The sequence below is a fragment of the Peromyscus eremicus genome, chromosome 9 (assembly GCF_949786415.1).
Source record: "Peromyscus eremicus chromosome 9, PerEre_H2_v1, whole genome shotgun sequence".
Lineage (NCBI taxonomy): Eukaryota > Metazoa > Chordata > Mammalia > Rodentia > Cricetidae > Peromyscus > Peromyscus eremicus.
The window spans coordinates 56,903,860-56,927,924 of record NC_081425.1 but is presented as its reverse complement, the minus strand read 5'-3'; the positions used below and the strand labels follow the sequence as shown (position 1 = coordinate 56,927,924).

General features: G+C 44.0%; 1 protein-coding gene across 3 annotated transcripts in view; it reads left to right on the top strand.

Annotated features, from left to right (window-relative positions):
• Positions 1-24,065, top strand: part of Ints9 (integrator complex subunit 9) — an 88,859-nt gene that overhangs the window by 38,656 nt on the left and 26,138 nt on the right. For 2 of the 3 annotated variants that reach the window (XM_059273463.1, XM_059273464.1), the window contains exons 4-8: positions 1,490-1,552; positions 4,086-4,225; positions 6,739-6,825; positions 19,352-19,472; positions 20,249-20,383. In XM_059273463.1, the coding sequence (XP_059129446.1) occupies positions 1,490-1,552; positions 4,086-4,225; positions 6,739-6,825; positions 19,352-19,472; positions 20,249-20,383 (546 nt within the window). The remainder of the gene's footprint in view (positions 1-1,489; positions 1,553-4,085; positions 4,226-6,738; positions 6,826-19,351; positions 19,473-20,248; positions 20,384-24,065) is intronic. The other variant, XM_059273465.1, reaches the window with a different exon arrangement.

Here is a 24,065-nt window from a genome sequence, read left to right as displayed (position 1 = left end):
CCTAAGGATAGTAATGTAGTTGACACCCTGTTTTCAAATAAAGACTCAGTAATTCAGATTGTGGTAAATTTAGATATGTATGTGTGAAATATAGAAATATCTGTTGAGTGGTTTGTGGAAACATGGTAGAACTAAAGTTGTGTATTTCCCTTTGACAGCAAAGGTCACTGTCAAATCGTAACTGATTTGACTGTAAAATAGACATGTGTTGGCTGGTGGTGGCGCACACATTTGATCTTGTCACTCGGGAGGCAGAGGCAGGCGGTTATCTGTGGGTTTGAGGCCAGCATGGGCTACGGAGTTCCAGGACAGCCAAGGCTACACTGTCTTTTAAGAAGAAAAAAAAAAGTCATAGACATGTGCTTGATGATCCAGAAACCCCACCACTTGTTTAAAAGTGCCTGTGGCTTTCTGGGGACATTGCAGCCAGCCTGTCGGTGGCCTGCCCAGGTCACGAGCCTTTCCAGTTCAGTGTGCTCTGGCATAACTTCAGCCACTCTTATCTGTGTGGCTCTGGGAGTTGTTTTGATGCTACTCCTACATGGGAACTGGCAGGTTGGGCTTCTAGACCTCTTGCTTCTTTCTCAGTGGACTCAGGACTGTCTGACATGCTTCTGAATTGCCACATGAAGTAAATGCAGCTGCTCTGGTGGAATGTGGCTCCATAGCATGTCCATCTCCAGACACCGTGCCTTCTGTTTACCACCCCCCATTGCAGGGAAAAACCACCAGAAAAACAGCACCCTGTCTGAGCTACTGCTCTCAGACTTTTTTCTCACAGCCAGCCTTTGGGAGAATCCAAACTCAGGTGTGCATATAAATATAGGCAGTAGCATCTGAGGTGGGAGGTTATATGATCCCGTTTTTAAGACAGAAGCCTTCCTTCTTTTGATTAAAAGGTTTATTCTAATTACTTAGACTCCTAAGTAAGCCTGTGTTCTGTGAAGCAGGCGGTACATGCACTGTGGTGGTGGTGGTGGCAGCACTTTGATCCCTGCCCCTACTCCTGAGCTTCCCTCCTTACTAGGCCTCCTCCCTTCAGCTCTTGGTCCGTGGAAGAAAAGGCTTCTAAGTAATCCGTCTGGGACTGGACTCCTGACCTGACACAGCACAATCACCAGAAGTCCTTGTCATAAATACAGGGTCCCTGGCCCACTCTCCGGTTTCTGGTCCTTTAGATATTAGACAGGGCCCAGGGAGCTTTGACTTGGTAACTAGTTCTTGGAAAACACTGGATTGCAAATTCTAGCAGCAGCACGTGTTCTTCCTAACTTCTTAAAGAGGCGGCAGGGAGTGCGATTGCAAACCCGAGTCTGCCACCAAGCTGCGTTTCCACCCTCCGTGGGGCACCTAGCCAACCTGAGCCTAAATAAGGAACAGTTTGTCTAAAAATAACATCCCACCCTCCAAGTTAGGTGTGGAGGTTGAATTTCCTTGGTACTGTATCTATTAAGTATCTCTTAGTATTTTTCCTCCCCATCTCTTTTAGGAGCTAAAAGAATGCTCAGGTCATGTATTTGTGGATTCTGTGCCTGAATTCTGCCTACCAGAGGTAAGACGAAAGCAATTCTTACCGGAAGCAAAGCATCCTGTAATCAGCACTGTGGAGTCAAGGCATAGTTAAAGTGTCGTGACCCTGAGCCCTCCCTCACTAGTTACTGCATTTGTCACTGAACAATTGCTGGGGCAGTTCCCCATCTGTTCGGAGGTTCCGTATCCCAGGTGCTGCATTTATTTCAGCATACCACAGATGGCACTGACTGTTGCAACCTTGATTTTATGGCCAAGAATGTGGAGCATGTGGATTAGTGCTCTGAGGACTTTGTAACTTGCTCCAGAGTACAGAAGTTCTCAGTAAAACACTTAATTTCACAGTGCATCTTTGGTTGTACCATTCATACATGGAGGGTTCTAAAGCCATAGATCATTTTTCAAGCAAGATTATATGACTTAAAAGGTAATAGTCATTGTTTTAAGGTAGAGCCATATTGCTGTTAATGAAGACTTGGGAAAAACATGGGTGTGGTAGAAACAGGAGAGGCACCAACTCTGGTCCAGTGAGCCTGACAGACCAATCAGAGACCCCTAAAACTGCTTTAACTATCTGTTTCTCTCTGATCTCCACTGTGTGATGGATGGCCCAGTACAGTCGAGTAAGCGGCCTGTGCACTGTGACTGTGTGGCCCTGTTTGCAGTGTGCAGAACCAAATGTTGCACACAACTCTTTTAAAGGTAAAATATCTTTCATCCCGCTGAAGTATGTAACTAAATATGTAAATGTCGGTGTATAAATACGATTCCAATATTAAATTATTTGGGGGAAAATATTTATGTAGTGATGTGTCTTAGATACATAAATTAAGAATAATTTTTTTTCCTTCTGACTGTCCTCAGAAGATTTCTCCATGATTCTGGACTCTGGGCTGACTATTACATTTGAAAGAGAACAGTCAGGTTTCCCTTCCGTGTCCTTACATGGGAGGAAAGGGTCTGCTTTTGAGTTTCACTGGGGCTTTAACTATCACTCCTATGGTTTTCTTCTATGTTTGTCCCTCTGCTACTCTGTTTTAATTTCCTTTTTTAAAAGTGGTTCTAGAGGTAGCAGAGAGTAGAACTACCTCCACCCTGAGGATATTGTCTTGTAAGTACAGGCGGAGTGTGGGGTTAAGGCTGATAGATGTGGGGTGTTGCTGGAGGTTTGTTGTTTCCATGTGCCATGTGACACTATTCCTGGGGGAGGTGAACAACCATCTCACCCCAGACAGATAATAACCCAAAGAGAGAACGCCACCAAAGTACAACTTGGTGAACCACTGAATTTACTGGTATTACTTGAAGGACTATGGGTGAGGGGTTACTTACAGGACAGAAATGGCTCAAAGACAGGTACTTTACTAAAATCCCACCCAGCATGGGTGATGGTACACAAAAGATAGAACCCTGGAGTCTACTGCACAGCTTGCAGGCAGCTGGATAAGTCCAGGAGTGTCTCCTCTGGAAAGCTCAGGAGGTCTAATCCTCTTTCAGGCAGCCCTGCTAGTGTGAGTGTGTCCTCAGCAGTCCTCCCTGCTTATATATGCTTGAGGAAGAAGAGGCCTGCTGAATCAGGTCAGTTTCAGGGACTTCCTGAAGCCTTTGGGTTGCTTACTTCCTGAAATTTAATGAGCTCCCCTGCAGAATAGAATGTTTCACCTCCCTTGACAACACTGCATCTCGTTTGAGATGGAGTATTTTATCTTAGAGAAAACTGCTATACAGCACGAGATGCATTCTCCTAGCAATGCGGTACTTACATCCTTTACCCACATGGTGGTGATGCTGGCAGTTTTGTTAAATTATTTCTGTGTTAAGTCACTCACCCAGAAAATAACCCACATTCCAGATGACACACTGCTTCTTATTGCTTCTGTCATTAGTGTCTTTGTTACTTCTTCTCTGAGCAGGACACAACTCCACATCCCCTTCTCCTACCTCACACACTCTGATGACCCAGCTATGTTCATCCTGGGGTATCATGTGGTTGGGGGTTAACTCCTCTGTGACAAAGAGTTGTCAGCTGCAGTGGCTGACGTTGCCCACAGTATGTGCTTGAGGCCACCCCACCCTCCACTAGATGCAGAGGCTTGTTAGGTAGGAAGGCAGAGGAGTTGTAGGAAAAGCACACAAGGTGCTACCATGCTGGGCACTGTCACAAGAGGGATACATGAAAAGCCCCCTTGGAGTTCTAAGAAGTGACTGCCATTCTCTTTTGTTTCCTCCCCTATGAATACGGTAACCAAACATTGAAAAGTCAAAAGCTTAAAAAACAACAGTAATGGGAAAAAAATGTTGTCCCTCTTTTTGGTAAACTTACCAGAGTGATGGTGGTGAGCCAGCCACATTGCCACAGCCAGCCCTCCTACCCTGCTATTTGCTGTCGTATTAGGACACATCCACGGTGAGGGAAGGGCGGTGTTGCGGGAAAGGCCTCATTATTCTGAAGAACCGAAACTACTGCTCTACGTTCTGACAGCATCATCTGTCAGTCCCGTCCTGCTGATCTATGCCCAGGCACAGACACATATCACCCCTCCCTTTCTCTTCAGACCGAGCTAATAGACCTGTCTACAGTCGATGTGATTCTCATCTCTAACTATCACTGCATGATGGCGCTGCCCTACATCACCGAGCACACAGGATTCACAGGCACGGTGTATGCCACAGAACCCACCATGCAGATCGGCAGGTGAGAGGAATGTGGCTGCCAAGCTCCTTCAGTGGCCACTGTTGAGTGTGATACCAGAAAGGTTTTGATTTCTTTCCCAGGAACAGGGAAGGGAAGGCTGCTCTCTAGACACAAGAATGCTTACTGGAGATCCCTAGAGACTGGTGCCCCTGGCAGCCTCAGTCTTTCTTTTAGTATAGCTGAAAGGAGTGTTCCTAGGCAACCCCTCTGTAGATGATGCTAGATAGGACAGAGACCTAGGAAGATGCCACAAAGATCCAGAGCAAAGAGCTCCAGAGCAAGGAACTTCGCATATTTAAATGAAGAAGAAAAGAAGAAACTTTATTGCTTTGCTTTGAAAATATCCCCTTTTCATGATTTACTGAGGGCTATAAATAGAGACAGCTTGTAGAAAACAAGGGAAGAAGAGTAATTAAGCAGTTCAGTTGTCCTTCCCTGGTGACAGAATGAAATATAGTACTCTAAGGATTTAAGACTAAGCAGTCTTGTGCCTGGAGAGATAGCTCAGCAGTTAGAAGACTTGTTGCTCTTGGAGAGGACCCAGGCTCAGTTCCCAGCACCTATATCAGGCAGCTTACAGCCACCTGTAACTCCTCTTCCAGGGGATCTTGCTCCTGGCTCCATAGGCACCTGTGAACATGTATGCATATGTAGGCATGTACACACACATAATACATGTATACATTAAAAAATAAATTTTTTTTTTAGATTATTCATTTTATTTTATCTGTGAGTGTTTTGCCTGTGTGTATATCTCTGCACCACTCCTGTGCTTGGCCCCTATAGAAGTTGGTGAAGGGCATTGGATTCCCTGGAACTAGTGTTCAGATACTTGTGAACCACCGTGTGGATGCTGGGCACCAAACCCAGGTCCTCTACAAAAGCAACAAGTACTCTAAACCACTGGGCCATCTCCAGCCACAATAAATAACCTTAAAAATAAAGAATTACAGCCAGGCTGTGATTTGGGCACATTCCTTTAATCCCAGCACTTGGGAAGGCAGAGACAGGTGGGTTCTGAGTTCAAGTCCAGCCTGATCTACAGAATAAGTTCCAAGACAGCCAAGACTACAGAGAAACCCTGTCTTGGGGGAAAATATATATATATATAAAGTCTTAATTATAGTCTTTGGTCAACCAAGGTCATGCTTTCTTCTCTACCCAACCAGTCCTTCATTGTGTAAGTGCTGCAAGTCACCACAGAATCAGTTATGGAGAAAAAAGAAAAAAAGAATAAAGAAAATTATTACTGGGGGAATAAAAACCCATAATATGAAATAATCAAGTAAGTTAAAACTTTCAGGATCCAATATACAGGATGGAGGAGTGTTATAAACTGTTAGGTTATATTCTAGTGTCTTCCAGATGTCCAACAAGATGAACTAGTGACGAGAAATGAAACAGAATGGTCAGTGTGAAAATAGCACCTGCAGCGTATGAAAACAGCGAGGGACTCCGGGGAGCAGCAAGGGCCGTTACAGGAAAACAAGACAGCCGTGGAGTGAGAGGAAGAGCTGCTCGAGTGTTAGGCTGTAGTCCGAGAAAGATGGTGCTTAAGATGGGCTCTGTGGAGCGTCCCAGAGCACTAAGGAGCCCGGGCCTCAGATCTCCTCAAGGAGGACACAGAAGTGGTTAGGGAAACAGATGGGTGTGACACCACTTGCTTGGGTTTCTTTTCTTTTCTTTTTTTTTTTTGTTTTTGTTTTTGTTTTTCTCTTTTTTTTGGTTTTTCGAGACGGGGTTTCTCTGTATTGTTTTGGTGCCTGTCCTGGATCTTGCTCTGTAGACTAGGCTGGCTTCGAACTCACAGAGATCCGCCAGCCTCTGCCTCCCGAGGGCTGGGATTAAAGGTGTGTGTCACCACTGCCCAGCTTGCTTGGGTTTCTGTTGCCAATAAATTTGTATATTGCCGTTGTCATGCATTGTACAGAGAGGATATTAGCCAGTGTGGATTAGCTGTATTAGAGCATGAACTAGATTCAGATGTTGAAATGTATTTCTACGTGGGTGGGAAAGTGGGTATGTGGTTTTGGGGGAACAGTCTCATTCTGTTGCCTAGGCTAGCCTAAAACACATAGTAGTTCTCCTGCCTCAGCATCACAAGTGCTGAGATGACAGACGTGAACTGCCATTCCCAGCTCTATTTCTAGCTATTTGATTATCTCTAGCTTTCAGGGATGATTTCAGTGTCTATGCAGCCCTGGGCCCATTAAGTGTGGCACTCCTTGGACTCCCTTGCCACACACACACACACACACACACACACACACACACACACACACGCAGGTATGCCACCTCAGGATGGCAGAGGTTTGTCCCGCTGCTGGTCTTTGGGCAGGTCTCCCTCTGAGTGGAACACTTCTGATTCCCAGAGCAAGCGCCAGCTTCTTGTATCAGTTTAAGATGTCTGTCTCATGAAACAGGCTAGTGGGAGATGGGCAGATCCACCTCTCCTAGCTATAGCGTTAGCAGCAAATTGTTCTCCAATATCTTCTTGCTTTGTTTAAACTTAGGCTTCTCATGGAAGAGCTGGTGAATTTCATCGAAAGAGTGCCAAAGGCCCAGTCTGCCTCCTTGTGGAAGAATAAGGATATACAGCGGTGAGAACGGCCCTCTCCTGGTTGGCTACAGAGTTTCATGAACCTCTTTGGGTCTTATTTTGTGCTTCAACACAGACCTTGTTAGGTTGAAAGGTGAAGGACTTTATTTAATTCACACAGTCAGGCCCCATACTGGGTGTGGGAGCTTTGGCAGCACATGGCTCTACCATGGAGGTTCTGGGGGCTCATGATTCAGGTCACTTAGGTCTTGCCAGAACTGTCTTAAAGAGAGCGTCACAGTGCTATTGACACTCAGAAAGTAAAAAGCTAGGGATGGCAAGATGGTTCCCTGGGTAAAGGGGCTGCCACCAAGCCTGAAGACCTGAATTTGATCCCCAAAACCCACATGGTAGGAAAGAACCAAACAGGTTGACCTCTGACTTCTACACACGTGTCTTTTTTTTTTTTTTTTAAAGATTGATTTATTTTGTATACAGCATGTATGACCAGAAGAGGGCACCAGATCTCATTACAAGTGGTTGTGAGCCACCATGTGGTTGCTGGGAGTTGAACTCAGGACCTCTGGAAGAGCAGTCAGTGCTCTTAACCTCTGAGCCATCTCTCCAGCCCCTACACACGTGTCTTATCACATATGTGCCCATGCACATACATCATGCACATATATTCACACAATGAACCGTTTTTTTAGATTAAGAAAACAATGCTGCTTAAGGAAGCTGAGGTAGACATTTCTTAGAAGTCAGCCAACTGGAAGAGGACTTTCTTATATAAAGTATGGGGCTGGGGTGATAGCTCGGTGTATGAAATATTTTCTCCACATTCATGAGGATCATATTTGAGATCCCCAGAATCCATGTAAGAGTGAGCAGGTTATCCCAGCACTTAGGAGGCAGAGACAGAGCTGCCTCGAGCAAGCTGGCTAGACTGGGTGGAATTGGTGAGCTCTGGGTTCAGCAAGAGGCCCTGCCTCGGTAAATAAAGGGAAAGCCATCAAGGAAGACATGGCATCAGCTTTGGGTCTCCCCAAAATGTACACCAGAATGTCCACACACATGTGAACACATGTATGTACACACACCACACCCACCAACATGCACGCACACACCAGTTGTGAAGAGGAGCCCAGGTTTCATGTCATGGGATCGTGAGAAATTCACTGTTGATGAGTATGGGTAGAGAGGTGAAAGGGGAGAGGCAGGTCTAATGAGGTTTAAAGAGGTGAGGTTGTGAGGTTGAGATTCCATCATTGAGTATGTGCAGGTCAGGAGCCTGTAAGGAGAATAAATAAATAAAGGAACTCCAGAAACAGCATGGGAGTGAGGTGGCATGCAGAGATGGACACAGGGAGACCAGCAGGGGGACCGTTTCAGAAACATGACAAAAGTCTGAATTAGGGTGGTAGTGGTGAGCATGAAGAAGACTACAGCTTCAGAGAAGCTTCTGAGCTGGGATTTAAAGGGATCGGTAATGTAAAGGGACTGCAAAACAGTAAACAGGAAGGTGAGTGGAAGCCTAGGGACAAAGGATGTTTCCCAGAACACAGGCTGTGGGTGGTGGGGACCAGTGCCTGGATTCCAGCACTGTTGAGTGGGAGGCAGGAAGACTGCGAGCTGTGCCACCCGGGCCGCATAAGCAAGTTCTAAGTCCGTCGGAGCAACATACTAGAAACGAGCAAGAAAAGACAAAGGAAAACTAGCATATAAAGTGGAGATGAGACCCCTGGGTGTGGAGATTGGGAAGTCATTGACCATCCCAAGAGTTTAGAGTGACGTGCAAGGACCAAGAGACTAGACTGTCAGAGGTAGGTAAAGGAGAAGCACCGTGGAGCAGGTGGGGAGCTTGATTCCACATCCAAGCATTCTGACCTCCGCTAGCAGTGCAGAGGACACAGTCAGCCTTGCCTTGGACTCAGTTTAACCCCAGCAACTGCTGCCTTTACTCCCTGCCCCCACCTTCTGCTCTTAGCATGGAGAGTCTAGAGTTCAAACTGGTCTGGACTTCCTGAGAATTCCTGATTCTTTTCCAGTTTCCCTGACCTTTTCCCCTCTTCCCCCAGATCAATGATAGTGGCTGTCACCTTGGCTTCAGAATGTCTCGGATTTTGCCAGTCTTTCTGTAAGAACGTGTATGTGTAGCTAGGTTATCTATCCTGTTGTTGTGTTCTAGAGTTTAGGCACAAGTCTCCTCTGTGTGTTCTTGAATGTGCTCTGCTTATTTAACCTATGAGTCGCTTTTTCTGCCAGACATGGTTCTAAATGTGTTACCAAGGAGTGATCTAACAATTTAATGAGGTGAGTAGTGCCATTATTACCAGTTTACAGGAGAGAAGTGCCACAGAGAGGGTTAGTAACTTCCCCCAAGGTCATCCAGCAAGTGAGTGATGGGTTCTGATTTCTTTAGGTGACTCGGGCTACAGAGTCCACACTCCCACTCCTCTCTTGAGTCACTCTTTGAGGGCATGTCCTGCTGTCCCCCTGTGTGGTAGAAAAGGAAGTAAGTGTTCTACAGCCTTTCTCCTGTCTTGCATGGATCTTCTGGGTGTCTCCTTGGTTGATAGGACAGTGTGTGGGTGTCTTCATATCATCTGGATGTGCCCATAGCCAAGCTGTCTTGTTTCTGTTTAAATGGTCTCCTTGATCGGGCCACTCCCACGCAGTGATACATGGTCCCTTCCCCTCCTTGTGTTTCATTTAAAGTCTCAGCTCTCTTTTTTTCTCAGCCCTGACTGTGCCACAGTCTGCCTTGAGCACACTGGATCACATGGGACCCCAGGTCCCGATAACCTCCCTCGTTAAAAATCTTAGGGCTGTGTTTCTTTCCCTGTAGTAGACTGCATGTACCTTGGCCTCCCTTACTTACTTCCTCTTGTTAAGTTTATGTCCTTGTGTACGTAGCTGCAAATAGTTTTGGCACATCAGAAGTAATATTCAAAGGTTGGTGTCCCTGACTTCCTGAGCCCTGGGCCAAGTCTTGGGAAGTTCTGAGTCTTACTTTGCTTCCTCTGTGATCTTGAGCGAAGTCCCTTTTTTTCCCTTTGCCACTCATTCTTTGTAAAAACATGACAAAATAACTCACTCCTAGAGTAATGTCGATATGTATTAGGAAGAGTGGGGCTTGAAAGAAGAGAGGGTAAAAGCAGGGGCCTGGAGGGTATTCAAGAGATGCTCAGCAAGGAGTGTTAGTTGAAGCAGAACCACCAGTTTCTCATCTCACCACCTGGTGGGCAAAAAGAGAAAAGGAAAAGGCACCTCGGAAGAGGAGAAAAGACCAATGTGCATTCTGGCCCTGATCAGGTCTTGCACTTTGGCTTAGGAACACGTGATGGACCTTAGTTATTGATGGCAAAGGGGAGAGGCTCATTATTGGAAAGAATGTGCTGAAATGATAAAGCAAAACCCCCAGCTTTGTCCTTTTTCTCTATGGATTAACTCAGCATAAATACTAGAACTGGTATTAAAATTGGAGCACTCTTTGAGGCTGGTGATGGCTCATTAAGGAAAGCACCTTCCCTGAAAGCATGAGTTCCCACCTCAGCACCTTCCTTCAAGCCAGGCACTGGGTGTGCATCTGTGACCTGGTGCTGGGGAGGGGTAGACAGAGACAGGCAGATCCCAGGGGCTGGCTAGCCTGCAAGTCTAGCGTAAATAGAGAGCCAGCTCCAGGTTCAGTGAGATTGTGTCCCAAAAATAAGGTAGAAAATAATAGAGGAGCCGGGCAGTGGTGGTGCACGCCTTTAATTTCAGCACTTGGGAGGCAAAGGCAGGCCTGGTCTACAGAGTGAGGGCCAGGGCAGGCTCCAAAGCTACACAGAGAAACCCTGTCTCAAAAAAACCAAAAGGAAAAAAAAGAAAATAATAGAGGACATCTGGTATCAATCTATGGCTCTCCCCTCCCACTCATGGATGAGCACATCTGTGTGTGCGTGTCTGTGGGGGCTGCTGTTATATCCCAGGGGAAAAAAAATACTTAAAAAAGGAAGTGGAATTTTTAAAAGGGCTCTTTATTCTTTAATTGGCATTAGATAGCAGCGCTCTGGGATTTGACCTTGAGCTAGGTACTAGAATTGCTTCATCTGGTCAGCTGAAGGGTTGGCTGCTGAAGGATGCCTGCTGCCTTTAGGCTCCTCTGATAGCTAGTATTCTAAGGGACTGAGGCATGCTGCATTGAGAACTGGGTTCTTATGGTCTGGTTTATTGAATGTTTTCCCCAGGTGATGCAGTCCATGACTTCTCAAATAGAGGCGTGAGATAGGGCCTGGACCACTTGTCACACTCCTGTACTTAAGCAGCTGAGACACACTGAGTGTGTCTTGGCTGTTTAGGGATATGAGCTGCCAAATCCACCCTTTTTTCTTTTCTTCTCTTTTTCTTTTTCTTTTTTTTCTTTAAGAAGCTCAAATCTGGCTGCTTTATGAGTGATTTTTTTAAATCTTTTTTAAGTGTTGGCTTACACATTAAAATAAAATCCTGTGTGATTCAAGCAAATCACTGGGTGTCGGATTTGAAACTTGAGCCCCCTAATTTTACTTCAAACTACACAGGGATTCTCAAAATAGATCTTGGTCAAGTGCCTGGAATTAATGCCTCTAAGTAGCTTGAGTTAGTAATAAGGCCATCAAGTAAAGAAAACAATAAATTAAAATTTCTCAAGCTCATTGGTCAAAAAATCTGACAAATTCTCTTAAATCATTTGGAGTTGGTTTGAATTAGCATTTGATTTATTATTAGGATGTATATTCAAAAATCCTATTACTCTTGCTTTTTGACGGTTGCATGACTTTTTGCCTCAGTTGACATGTCCCTGAGATTTATTTAGAAGACATTAGCCATCCTTCTTCCTAATTTTGACACTACAGTGTACTTTTCCTGAAAAAAGAGATGGAGTTTTGAAGGGAATAAAACTCACACAATAGAATTGTTTTACATAAACCTTAAAGTTTAGATTTTTAATGAGCAATTTAAAAGCAAAATATTCCACCTAAGAAACTACTCTTGTGTCTGGTATTTTTAATGTAAATGTTTTATAAGACTAGAATCCATAGTCATAATTAAGAATAAGTCATTATAAGGCATTGCTAGGTGTGAAGGGGCACACCTGTAATTCTAGCACCTGGGAGATAGGAACCAGAGGCAGGAGAAAAGTTCAAGGGCAAGCTGGGAAACTAGTGAGATTTTGCATTTTTAAAAAATGGTAAAAATCATAAGATATTGTCATAATCTTCTTATAAGCATTAAGGACTCAAGAACATAAGAGGAAGGTTTACCTTGCAAGAAGCTTTAAAATGCATATTAAAGGTGTTGTTCTTTTGCTCTGACATTCCTTGGCTATTTGCTGAGGAATTTATCAGGCCTTACTATATAATAGGAGGAAATTTGGAAAGTATGGGCTTAGAGGTCACACAGACTAGAGATTGAATTTCAGCTGTGTTTTCTTGGTAGCTGAATCAATTCATTTCTTCCAGGCTCTATTTCCTCATTAAATTGAGATGGACATTAACCACTTTGTAAGGTATCGAATAGAGCAAATGAGTACTGTGTGAAGTTCTTAAAATAGCCCTTACCCACTTTAGCAGAACATTTGGTGTTGTGGTTTGCATGAGAAATGTCCCCCATAGGCTCATGTATTTGAACACTGGGTCCCCAGTTGGTGATGCTGTTTGAGTGGCTATGGGGACCTTAGGGAAGGTACAGCATTGTTGGAGGAAGTACATCATTTTGGTATAGACCTTTACAGGGTGCAGTCTTGCTGCCCACCTCTGGAGGCAGGCTTTGAGGGTTTCTTGCCTCTCCCTACTTCCTGTTTGGTGTTTCTGCTTCCTGCTTCTGCTGCCATGCCTCCCCCACCATTACAAACTCTAACCTCTAACCCTCTGGAACCAACCATAAGCCAAAATAAACTTTTTCTTCCTCATGTTGCTTTTGGTCATAGTGTTTTATCACAGTGATAAAAAAGTAGATAATCCACTTATGGCAACCAGAGCACACCTGCCTTCCAAGCCTAATTCATCTTAGATGCCACCTTTCTTGTAGAGAGCAAGTGAACAAAGGAAACTTGTTTCTAAGCCCACACTTGCCTCTGCTTTTACATTGTCGGTGACACTTTTTGAGACTTGATGACCTTTTCTGTGAAATACATAGGATTGAATTGAATTATCTCTAAGAACACATATATTGCAGTTTTCGAAGATATCCTTGGAAAGGGCTTTTTAAAGTGGGTCTTCACAGAATAGCTGTACACTGATAGAGTCACAGAATGTGAACCTTGTGATCCCAGACCCTTTGTTCATTTTAAGTCAATAAGTTAGCCTTCGTGGGACCAATTCATGGTACCCAAACTCCAAGGATGTTGATGGGAAAAATACCTTTCTATTATTTCCTACTGAGACTCAGAATTAGTGCGGTTCATCTGTCCATGAGTCTATCCTGGTCAGCAAATCCACTAAAAAGGCAAAACATAGAGAAGAATTTGTTTTGTTTTGTTTTCAGTGACTATAGAGTTAAGGCAAAGATCATCCGGACACCATCTCGAATAGTGTGTACCATACTTTGCTGGCCATAGTAATTGCCTTTGTTTTTCCTAGAGACAGTTGGGTCTGAAACAAAAATCGGGGATTATAGTGTTGCCAGTTACTCTTGAGAAATGTCTGGTTTTGAGGCTAGAGCATCCAGCCAACCTCTAACCCATCCCTGCAGCATGGCTGTCACATGGTCATTATTGAGGGTAGACACAGTTTCTGATTCTTGTATTCTTTGTATTCTGCTCTTGTATTCTGTCCATTTGTTCAACAAACACTTAGAACTCGATCAATGTGTTCATTGTCTGCCTTTAAGTGGTCCCTATAGGCCTAAAGGTCTTAACTCTTTAACAAAAACCCATGATCTTAGGTTGCTGGTTGTGCTGGTAAGATGCGGGAAGAGGCAGCAGCAGAACTTTGGCTCAATGTCAACGGCCCGGGAAAGAAGTTTATTAGGCACTCAAGTGCGATAAGAAAAGAATGAAACGATGAAATCTTTTAGAAAGTACTTATGAAAAATTTAGACTATGAAAATTTGACTTTGATAAATTAGAAAGCCAGAAACAGAACCAGTTCCCTCTGGGTTTCCTTATCCTACTTATCCTAAATCAGCTAATAATCCTAATGGCTTTAAGTGGGCCTGTAAGTGCCCTGCTGTAAGTGTGACCTCACATACACATAGGAGTTTTAGGGAAAGCTCAGTCCAACAAGATGTTAGGAGATAGGTCTGTATGGCAGGGAAAGTAAAGAAAGTGCTAGCAAGAGGGGTGTAGATGAGGAACCAGACTTGAGCAACTACCGAGTGCCTGGCACTGTGATACACCGTGGAAAAGTTCCCCCAAATCTTAAGGCATGGAGCCCTTGCATTTGAACATACTGCCAAGGGTAAGACTGTGTAGGCGAGGCCAGTACAAAAGTAGCAAGAAACCATCTGGAAACAGAATTCTGGGGTAAACAAAAATAACTGGCTTGATGAAAATCAGCCAGTGTACACCAAGAAAAAGACAGAGGCTCTAAGCCTTAGCATTAGGCCAAAGAATAATGAAGTTCTTTTGAAAAAGCTAACAGTACATTTGACTGGCCCTAATTTAAGACTTTTGTCTAGCTTAAAAAAAAAAAACTATCCAAAGAATTTAGGCACTATTGTGTGTGTCTGTGTAAATATGCATACACACATGTATATATTACATATGTATATACTATATATTACTGTATACAGTTGGTCCTTTGTATCTGGTAGTTTTGTACTCATGAACTCAACCAACTGCTGATGAAAACTATTCATGAAAATATCACTTCTGTACTGAACATTATTCCCAGAACAGTAAAGCTATTTACAGTGCATTTACATTACACTGTGACCATGTACTGTGTATAATCAGTAACCTAGAGATGACCTAAAGTGTAGTAGATCTGTCCAACATAGTGGCACACACTGTTGAGACAGGAGAATTGTTTTATTGAGACCTGACATTTGGGCCTACTGTCAGTTACATGGGAAGACTTACCTCTAATTTTTCATTTCCTGTTGTTTATAAGGAAGAAATTTTTCCCTCAATTTAGAGATAGAGAGGAGAAAGGAGGTTAAGTAAATGCTTAATATTTCAACTAAAAGAAGGAAAAATCAACATTAAATTAGATATGGAAAGTAGTCTGTTCCTAATTGTTCTGTACAATGGCGTTTATTAAAATTACCTGAGGATGCCTGAGAAAAGCCCAACATAATTGAGTGTTAGAATGCTTCCTCTATAATAGACCACAAATGCAGCACTTTGTATGTTTTGGGAATAGATTCTTACTACATTCCTCGGGCTAGTCTTGAACTCTTGAACTCTTGAATTGCTGGGACTGTAGGTGTATGAAACTTTCATGGCTCCAATAATGTATAGCTTCTCCATTTCTGCATCTCTCAGCAGGCTGCCAGTAAACTCAGGTCTAGCTGGAAACGACCGCTTGCCGGCTCACCTGTCTAGTTGTTGAACTAAGGCCTCCCTCAAGTCCTTCCCCTGTGTGCCCATCAACTGAACTTTTTTCGTGGCAGCTGATTTCATCAGAGTGTGTAAAAACAGGACAGGAGAAAGCAGGCATTCTGAAGTCCCTCTCTCTTAGAATCTAATTAGAGGGAGAAGCCCATTATTTTTGTCATACTCTATTCATGAGAAGCAAGTACTTGGTCCATGCTCAGGGAGGGGCCTATACAAGGTGGCAAATAAAGGATAAGGATGTCATGGGGAGCCCTGTCTAAAGTGACCTAACACAAAACCCAAATCCAGAAAGTCAGACCTGAGACCAGAGTTAGTTGGACTGCTCAGTCTGCTGTCTCGCATTGTTCTCTCTGTTTTAGAGTGACCTCTAATCTCACCTGCTAGTGCAGTTCAGTAGGAGCCAGTCAGGATTGCTGGTCCTTTCTTTTCTTGGGGTAGCCATTAGCGTGTGTGCATCTGTGTTATTAGTAGTGAGTATTCAGTGCAGCGTATACAAAAATGAGAACGAAGTTAGTGCATTCGTGACGTAACAGAACTGGATAAAAAGATGTGTTGCTATTTCAGTGTATATTAGTAAAATTTAAAGGCATACTTAACAGCCTGCTCCCCTCACAACAGTGCTCTACTGAACTGTTGTCGGAAACATGGAGGGGGGCGGTGTTTCTGTGTAAAGAGTGCTGTCTTCAGCTTATCCTGACACAACGTTTGTAAGTTCTAGCCTTTACATGACTTGAATAGATTGCTTTCCTACCTAAAAAGACCCCCAGTACCTTCTCTAAAACTAGACCCTGAATTACCAAAGACAAAACCAGTAGATATTTCCCATAGTCACACTCACAACGTTCCCTTAAGATTCAGACCCTGAACAGGGCGGTGGTGGCGCATGCCTTTAATCCCCCGCACTTGGGAGGCAGAGGCAGGTGGATCTCTGTGAGTTCGAGGCAAGCTTGGTCTACAGAGTGAGATCCAGGACAGGCTCCAAAACTACACAGAGAAACCCTGTCTCGAAACACCCCCCCCCAAAAAAAAAAAAAAAGATTCAGACCCTGACTCCAAGTGTTGGTGGACTGAAGACTGTTTACTCTCCAGCAGAGTGACTCATGTTGACAGACTGCTACAGATACCAGTCCTAGCTGGAAGGAAAACTAAGGGCTGCTTCAGGTGATAGAAGTGCCAGGGATCGAGTGATGGGTAAGGAAACACAGGAATAGTAGCTGTGTGTGACTTTAGTCATTCTAGAGAAAGGAGCCAGTTGCAGAGGAGCCGTGTAAAACACTCACCAGGAAGGAATGATGCGCTTAGAGCTGCACTCGGCTCCTGTCCACTCCCGCGATAGCCTTCTAGCTCTGGCCTGAAGTCCAGGAATGGGGCTCCCCAGCAGCCCAAGGGAGAAGTCATTATTTTTCCTGGAGGGTAGTGCTGGGCGGTCCAAGCACTGAACCCTGGTGGTGGGAACTTACAGGAGGTACAAAGGATGGTTGTTAGTGTGGCTGCAGCAGACACTGTGCGTCCATTGTGTCTCTCACCCTTCTAATAGAAAACTTCTGATGTTCCCTTTTTGTAAATGAAGAATGCAGCTCAGAGGTGAGTGGTGACCTTGGGTTGAAATCTAGGTTTCTCTGGATGTCACTCCCGGGTTTCCATCCTATCACAGTACCACTTCCTCAAAGCAGCAGTTTCTGGGCCACCTGAAGTAGAGAAGCTATAACAGCGTGCTGTCCATGGCCTTGTCCAAGGTGCTTCCTGACCACTTCCCTGCTCCCTCATAAGCAGGCCAGACATTTTCCCACAGCATGTAATAGAACACTTGGCCCAGACGCTGTCATGAGACCTAAAAGTGGGACAGGTTTGGAGTAGCAGTGATCTACCCATCTAAAATGTGAAAGACAGGTAATGAATGAGAAGATGGGTTTCCAGCTTGGGAAACCTGGCACTGGAAGACAGAATGCAGCAAAACCCTTGAGTTTTAACCTGAGTATAGGGGGAACCATTAGAGTACAGATGAGGATGGGGGTATGAGAGAGGAAACCCTCTGATGTTCAGTGTGTTTGTGGGGAGAGTAGAGCCTCAGGCATGCATTCAGTTCACCAGAAGTACTTTGACCTAGATTGTACACTCAGTCTCACACAGGTCGGTCTTCCAGATATTCCTCACACATTTTGGAACAAGAATGTTTGTTCATCAAAGAGATGTTTTTGATGGTGGTATTAATGGTCACATTCATCTTTTTGAACAGGAAAGAGAACATGAGATGTTAGGTAGAAATGCCTGGTCTGGGGTGTAGCTCAGAGACAGAGCATAATCTACAACGTGCAAGGGCCTGGGTTTGTCCCCAGCACTGTGGGAAGGAGACATCAGAACATGGTTATAGTTCAAGTAGAACTGTTCTGTGTTAGAGTGTGTATAAGGGGCTGGAGAGGCATCTCAGTGGTTAAGAGCATCCACATAGCAGTTTGTAACTGCCTGTAACTCCAGTTTCAGGGGATCTGGCTCCCTCCTATGTATGGTCTTGTTGGTGTGGTATCACCCACTCTGTTCACACATACACATGAAAAATAAAAGAGATTTTTTTTTTGTTTTGTGTTTTTTGAAGGCAGGATTTCTCTGTGTAACCTTGACTGACCTGGAATTCACTCTGTAGACCAGGCTGGCCTCGAACTCACAGAGATCTGTCTGCCTCTGCCTCCTGAGTGCTGGGATTAAAGACATGCGCCACCACTGCCTGGTTGAAATAAATCATTTTTAAGGTGTATATGGTAAACCTGCAGATACTATTAATAAAATAATTCAAAAATGATGGAAAATGATCAACTTAAAAGCTATTTCAGAAAACAGTACAGAAGAAAGTGGTAAAGTGGCAGGGTAGAGATTAAGAGCACGGGCTGCTCTTCCGAAACCTGGGTTCAGTTCCCAGAACCACATAGCAGCTCAAAACTGTCTGTCTGTAAAACCAGTTCTAGGGGATCTGACACCCTCATATACAGAAACACATGCAGGCAAAACCCCAGTGTACATTAAATAAATAAATAAATAAATAAATAAATAAATAAATAAATAAATAAATAAATAAATAAATAAATAAATAAATAAATAAGCAAACAAACAAACAAACAAGTATTTAAAACAAAGGAAGGATAGAGGGACAAAAAAGAAGTGGGACAAACAGAAAAGTTAAGGTGGAAAATACAGTCCAACTCTACTAAATCAGTAATAGAAATAAATGTGAGTGGGCGGGACGGTCCAATTGGGATTATCAGCCTAGGTTCAAAAAAAAGAGTAACTAGCCTGGTGGAGGTTATATACACCTTTAATCCCAGTGCTCGGGAGACAGAGGCAGGTAGATCTCAGTGAGTTTGAGGCTAGTCTGGTCTACACAGCGAGTTCCAGGACAGCTAAAGCTGTTACACAGAGAAACCTTGTCTGGGGGGGTGGGGGTGGGGGGGGGGGGCACTATATGCTCTATAAATAAAATGGAAATAGAAACATAATAGGAAAAAAGTTAACAAAATCAAAAGATTTAAAATTGTTGGGGTACCATGGTGCTTGTGTGGCAGTCAGGACAGCTTTGGAAGTTGATTCTCACCTTGCCCCCTGTTAAGGCTGGGTCTCTGGCTTCTGCCACTACACTGCATGCTCCCGGCCATCTGGCCCATGAGCTTCCTGCCAATTCTCCTGTCTCCTTCGCCTCACAGTAAGAGTCCTGGGATTACAGATGCTCACCGCTGCATCCAGATTTTTACCTAGATTCCAGGGATTGAGCTCAGCTCATCAAGCTTGTTCAAGAAGTACTGTGACCCACTGAGCCACCACCCACACTTGTTTAAAAAAAAAAACAGTAAAATTAACAGTCTCTTCCTGGATTGACAGGAAAAAAAAGACTCAAATTATTAGAATCTGAAAGAGGCGACAGTAATGCTAACATTATGTAAATAATGATCATGAAAGAATCCATGAACAGTCTTATGCCAATAAACTGACCAACTTAAGGAAAGTGGTCATATTATTAGAAATATCTATTAATTGATGACATGTTCACCTCATGATTGACATTGTGATGTGTTTGCAGGCTGCTGCCTTCTCCTCTCAAGGACGCAGTGGAAGTATCCACCTGGAGAAGATGCTACACAATGCAGGAGGTGAACTCTGCCCTGAGTAAAATCCAGCTGGTGGGATATTCTCAGAAAATTGTGAGTGTTGGTGTCTCTGTGAGGGTTTTCAGGGGTGCTGGCCCTGTGTTGAGTCCCTGGGGTTCTTGTGGCTCTTCTTCAAGCTGCCCTGTCCCAAGAAAAAACAATGTAGGTGGATTTTCCCCACCCTCCTTGCTTTTCAGTGGTACCCAGTAACTAACACACACACACACACACACACACACACACACACACACACACACACACCCAGGTCCCTGACATCAGCTCGAACTGGGTTGGCCGAACACACACACACACACACACACACACACACACACACACACCCAGGTCCCTGACATCAGCTCGAACTGGGTTGGCCGAGTCTGGAGATCTGTCCCATCGTGTTACCTGAGAAATGAGACACAACTTTACCCATCTGAGACATAGGCAATAGGAAAGAGAAGCAGCTTCCCAAGGATGATTTGAGAGCTGACCTAAATTAAGGATTCCTGCTCTGGTGTTGCCCTGCAGCTAGAGCCACTCAGAACTGGAACCTCACCTACAGTGGAAAAGGAAAAGTGGTCTTTGACTCCTGGTTCTGTTGGGTAACTTGTCACCCTTGCTCTCTAGTGCCTGGGCCCAGTGTACCTGACAACAAAACATGAGCAGAGAATGAGGTGGCAGACACCCCAGGATTGCTTCCGTTGTCCACTGCACAGACTGTACTATTCCCTTTGGTCTTCAGTTTGCTTTAAAATAAGGACATTTCTTGCTCTTTCACTTAAACTGACTTGACTTGTTGATGGCTGGCATGCTCTCTGTGTGGTTCTTTTCAGGAGCTTTTTGGTGCTGTTCAGGTGACCCCTCTAAGTTCTGGCTATGCCCTAGGAAGTTCCAACTGGATTATCCAGTCCCATTATGAGAAAGTATCTTACGTCTCCGGATCCTCGTTGCTTACCACACACCCTCAGGTAAATTAACTTTCATCACCAACATATGATTATTTAATTCAAATCAGAATGTTTCCAGTGTACTGTGGGCAGTTTTTAAACCTTCATAATTTCTGTGTCTTAGATACTCTGGGAGAGTTAGACTGTTTAGTTCCCTACATTCAGGGTTGTGCTTTCTTTGGAAGCTGTTGTGCTCAAGGTTGATGATTCTTGGTCCTTCCAAGACCCTGCTGATGTAGATGGCCTGATGTAGAACACAGAGATTGTTGATTCTCTCAGCACATACTAACTGCTGAATACTTACCAAAGGCAGGTATCTAGCACTGATCTCAGTGTCAGGATTGAGTGACCACCAGGCAAGGTCTCTGCTTGCACATCTTATCTTCAGTTGATAGTGACTAGGACAAAGATGAGTAAAGAAATGAGCTGTGTGATTTCAGACTGAGGTAGGAGTTCTGGGAACAGCACAGAAGGTTTATTTCTAGAGGAGTGAAGATAATCTCAACTGGGTGGTCCATCTGAAATCAAGAATGAAGAACCATGTGAAGCTGTGAGGCAGAGCCTACAGCGATGGCTGAAGAGTCCCTGGAACAGAGCAGGCAGGGCGTGTGAAGAGCAGGGAAAGCCCATGTGACTGCAGTGTACTGCACAGCCAGGAAAGGAGCAAGGCCAGCTCACACAGGCCTTTGTAGACCATGATTGAGTTCTGCTTGGGTTTGGTTTATTGTGTTGTGTTTTGTGGTGTAATTGTGGTGTGTATGTGTGTAGTGTGGGTATGTGCATGTGTATACATATGCATGAGAAAAGAGTCATCTTTTCTTGACCCATCTCTACCTTGACTCTGTGAGGCAGGATCTCTCACTGAACTTAAAGCTCACCATTCTGCTAGACTGGCTGGCCAATAAGCCTCATGGATCCCCCTGTCTCCACCCCCAACTCAGATAGGTTACAGGCATGTGCAGTCAGACTCAGCTTTTTTTTTTTTTTAATATTTATTTTATGTATATGAATGACCTGTCTTCATGCACACCAGAAGAGAGAATCAGATTCCGTAACAAACAGTTGTGAGCCACCATGTGGCTGCTGGGAATTGAACTCAGGACTTCTGGAAGAGCAGCCAGTGCTCTTAACCACTGAGCCATCTCTCCAGCACCCATACTCAGCTTTTTAAGTGGGTGCTCAGGATCCGAACTCAAGTCCTTATGCTTATGCTGCAGGGACTTTACTCACTGAACCACTTCCCAAGCCCCGCTCTATTGTATGTTATGTTTTGTTTTATTGAAACAGGGTCTTACTATGTAACCCTGGCCAGCCTGGAACTCACTGTCTAGACCAGGTTGACTTCCAACTGACAGAGATTGACCTTCCTCTGCCTCCCAAGTGCTGGGCTCAAAGGCTTGCACTACCCACTACCCCTTCCCATTTTAATGTAGAGGGAAAGCTATTAGCAGATTTAAGTTAGTCATGCATTACAGTTACATTTGGCAATAAGTTACACGTAAACATTGTTCTGAATATAATATTTAATCCTTGGGTATTTGTAGAGAACTTACTGTTGATTTTATAAATCCTGATTCTTCTGTGTTTGTAAAGGAAGAGTGGTCAAGATTAGGTAATCAGTTGCTGAACATATAGATAACTTGTGGGAGTCCCTGTCACATTTTTTCTTTGAAATTTGATTACTTTATGAATGTAACCCTAAGATGTTATTGTCTTCATAGTAAAACAGAAAGTTAAGGCTTAGACCTGGAGCCCAGGCCCTTGTGCTTCCTTGTAGTTCTGCCCTTTCCCTGACAATTGCTTTGGTCTGTACCACAGCTACCTCCTCCTGTGGCCGATTTGCTTTCTTTCCCTGGGTACATAGAGAATCTCACCCCTGTGCTCTCTTCCTTTGCAGGGTTAGTGCTTGCCACAGTTCTTACAGAAAGTCCTCAGGTTTTAGAAATATTTGCTCTATTTATGACAGATAAATGTGTGACTTAAACATGATATTTGTATGTGTATGCATACATATACACCTTACAGAATGGCTAACTCAAGCTAATTAGCATACCCCATTTGCAGATAGGAAAAAATAACTCTGTTCTGCTTGAAACACTAGATGCTGCTGCCAGTCTGCAGTGTTTATTCATGTTTTCTATCGGGGCGGGGACAGGCTCTCATGTGACCCAGGCTGGCCTCAAATGTGATAGCTAGCTAAGGATGACCTTGAACTCTGTCCTCCTGCCTCTACCTCCAAAGTGCTATCATTACAGGTATACCACCACCCCTGACTCATACCTTCTTTTACAACCAAGTTTATCTCAAGGTCTAGAGGAGACAAGTTCCTGTGTTTTCCTTTAGCTAGCAGAATCCTGGGCCCTTCCCGATTATTGAGATCAAAATCCCATCAATGTCATTATAATCTGCCTCATTGAATCAAATTTTTTATTGGCAGCTTCTTTCATTCTTGATGTATTCTGCCCTAAAAGACAGGAGGATGACTTGGCTGCCAACTGCTCTGATTTGTCCTGCTTGGATCAAAACCTTTACAGTACTGTTGACGTAATTTCCAGTAAATTGTCTTTACAAGGGCTGTAAATTTAAAGGGAAAATAAGGTCTTGAGAACAATGAGCAACATACCTAAATAATTGGTTTTAATTTCTAGTTGGCAACCTGTACTATAGGTAACAAAGGAAAAAGATAGATTTTTTTTTCCTTCACCCATATTGTTGGTTTTGTATTGAATAGTGGGAATAAAGAAGTTTTAGTTTGAAAAAGCATGATGGTCTACCATAGAGGTGAAGACACTGTGCCCAGAGCTGTATCTGACCCACCACTTATTCTGGGGAAAATAATTGTTTAATTAATTAAACCAGGTTTTATTGGGTTACAGACATACCTGTTTGTGGATCGTTTCTAGTTCAATCTGTGCCATGAGGGCAAGGTTCAAGTTAAACTTCACAGAAAGTTTGCTGCCCTCTGCTCTGCCTGATGGGAGCCTTTTGAGCAGAAAAACAGCACAGGCTGCTGCAGTGATCTGTAAACACAAAGTACGAGGACTCTGACTAAAATGGAAGCAGCAGGAGTGGAGAGATGGCTTTAAGAAAACATAGGCTGGGGCTGGAGCGATGACTCAGAGGTGAAGAGCACACTAGCTGCTCTTCCAGAGGTCCTGAGTTCAATTCCCAGCAACCCATGGTGTCTCACAACCACCTATAATGAGATCTGGTGCCTTCTGCTGGCATGCAGGCATGCATGCAGACAGAACACTCATATACATAAAATAAATAAATAAATCTTTTTTTTTTAAAGGAAGGAAAAGAAAACATAGGCTGAGCTGGGCAGTGGTAGTGCACGCCTTTGATCCTAGTTCTCGGGAGGCAGAGGCAGGTAGCTCTCTGTGAGTTCGAGGCCAGCCTGGTCTACAGAGCGAGTTCTAGGACAGCCAAGGTTACATAAAGAAACTCTTTTTGAAAAACCAAAAAGAAAAGGAAAAAAAGAAAATAGGCAAGTCTTTAATTCAAGCTGCCTTTACTCTGGCCCAAAGCATGGCTCACCGGGTGATGGCACCTATTGCCAAGCCTGATGACCTGAGTCCAATCCTGGAACCCACATGGTGAAAGGAGAAAATGGACTCCCACAGGTTGGCCTCTCACTATGCTGCAAGTGCACACACACGCTCACAGAATAATTACAAATTTCAGTATGATTTTTTACAAT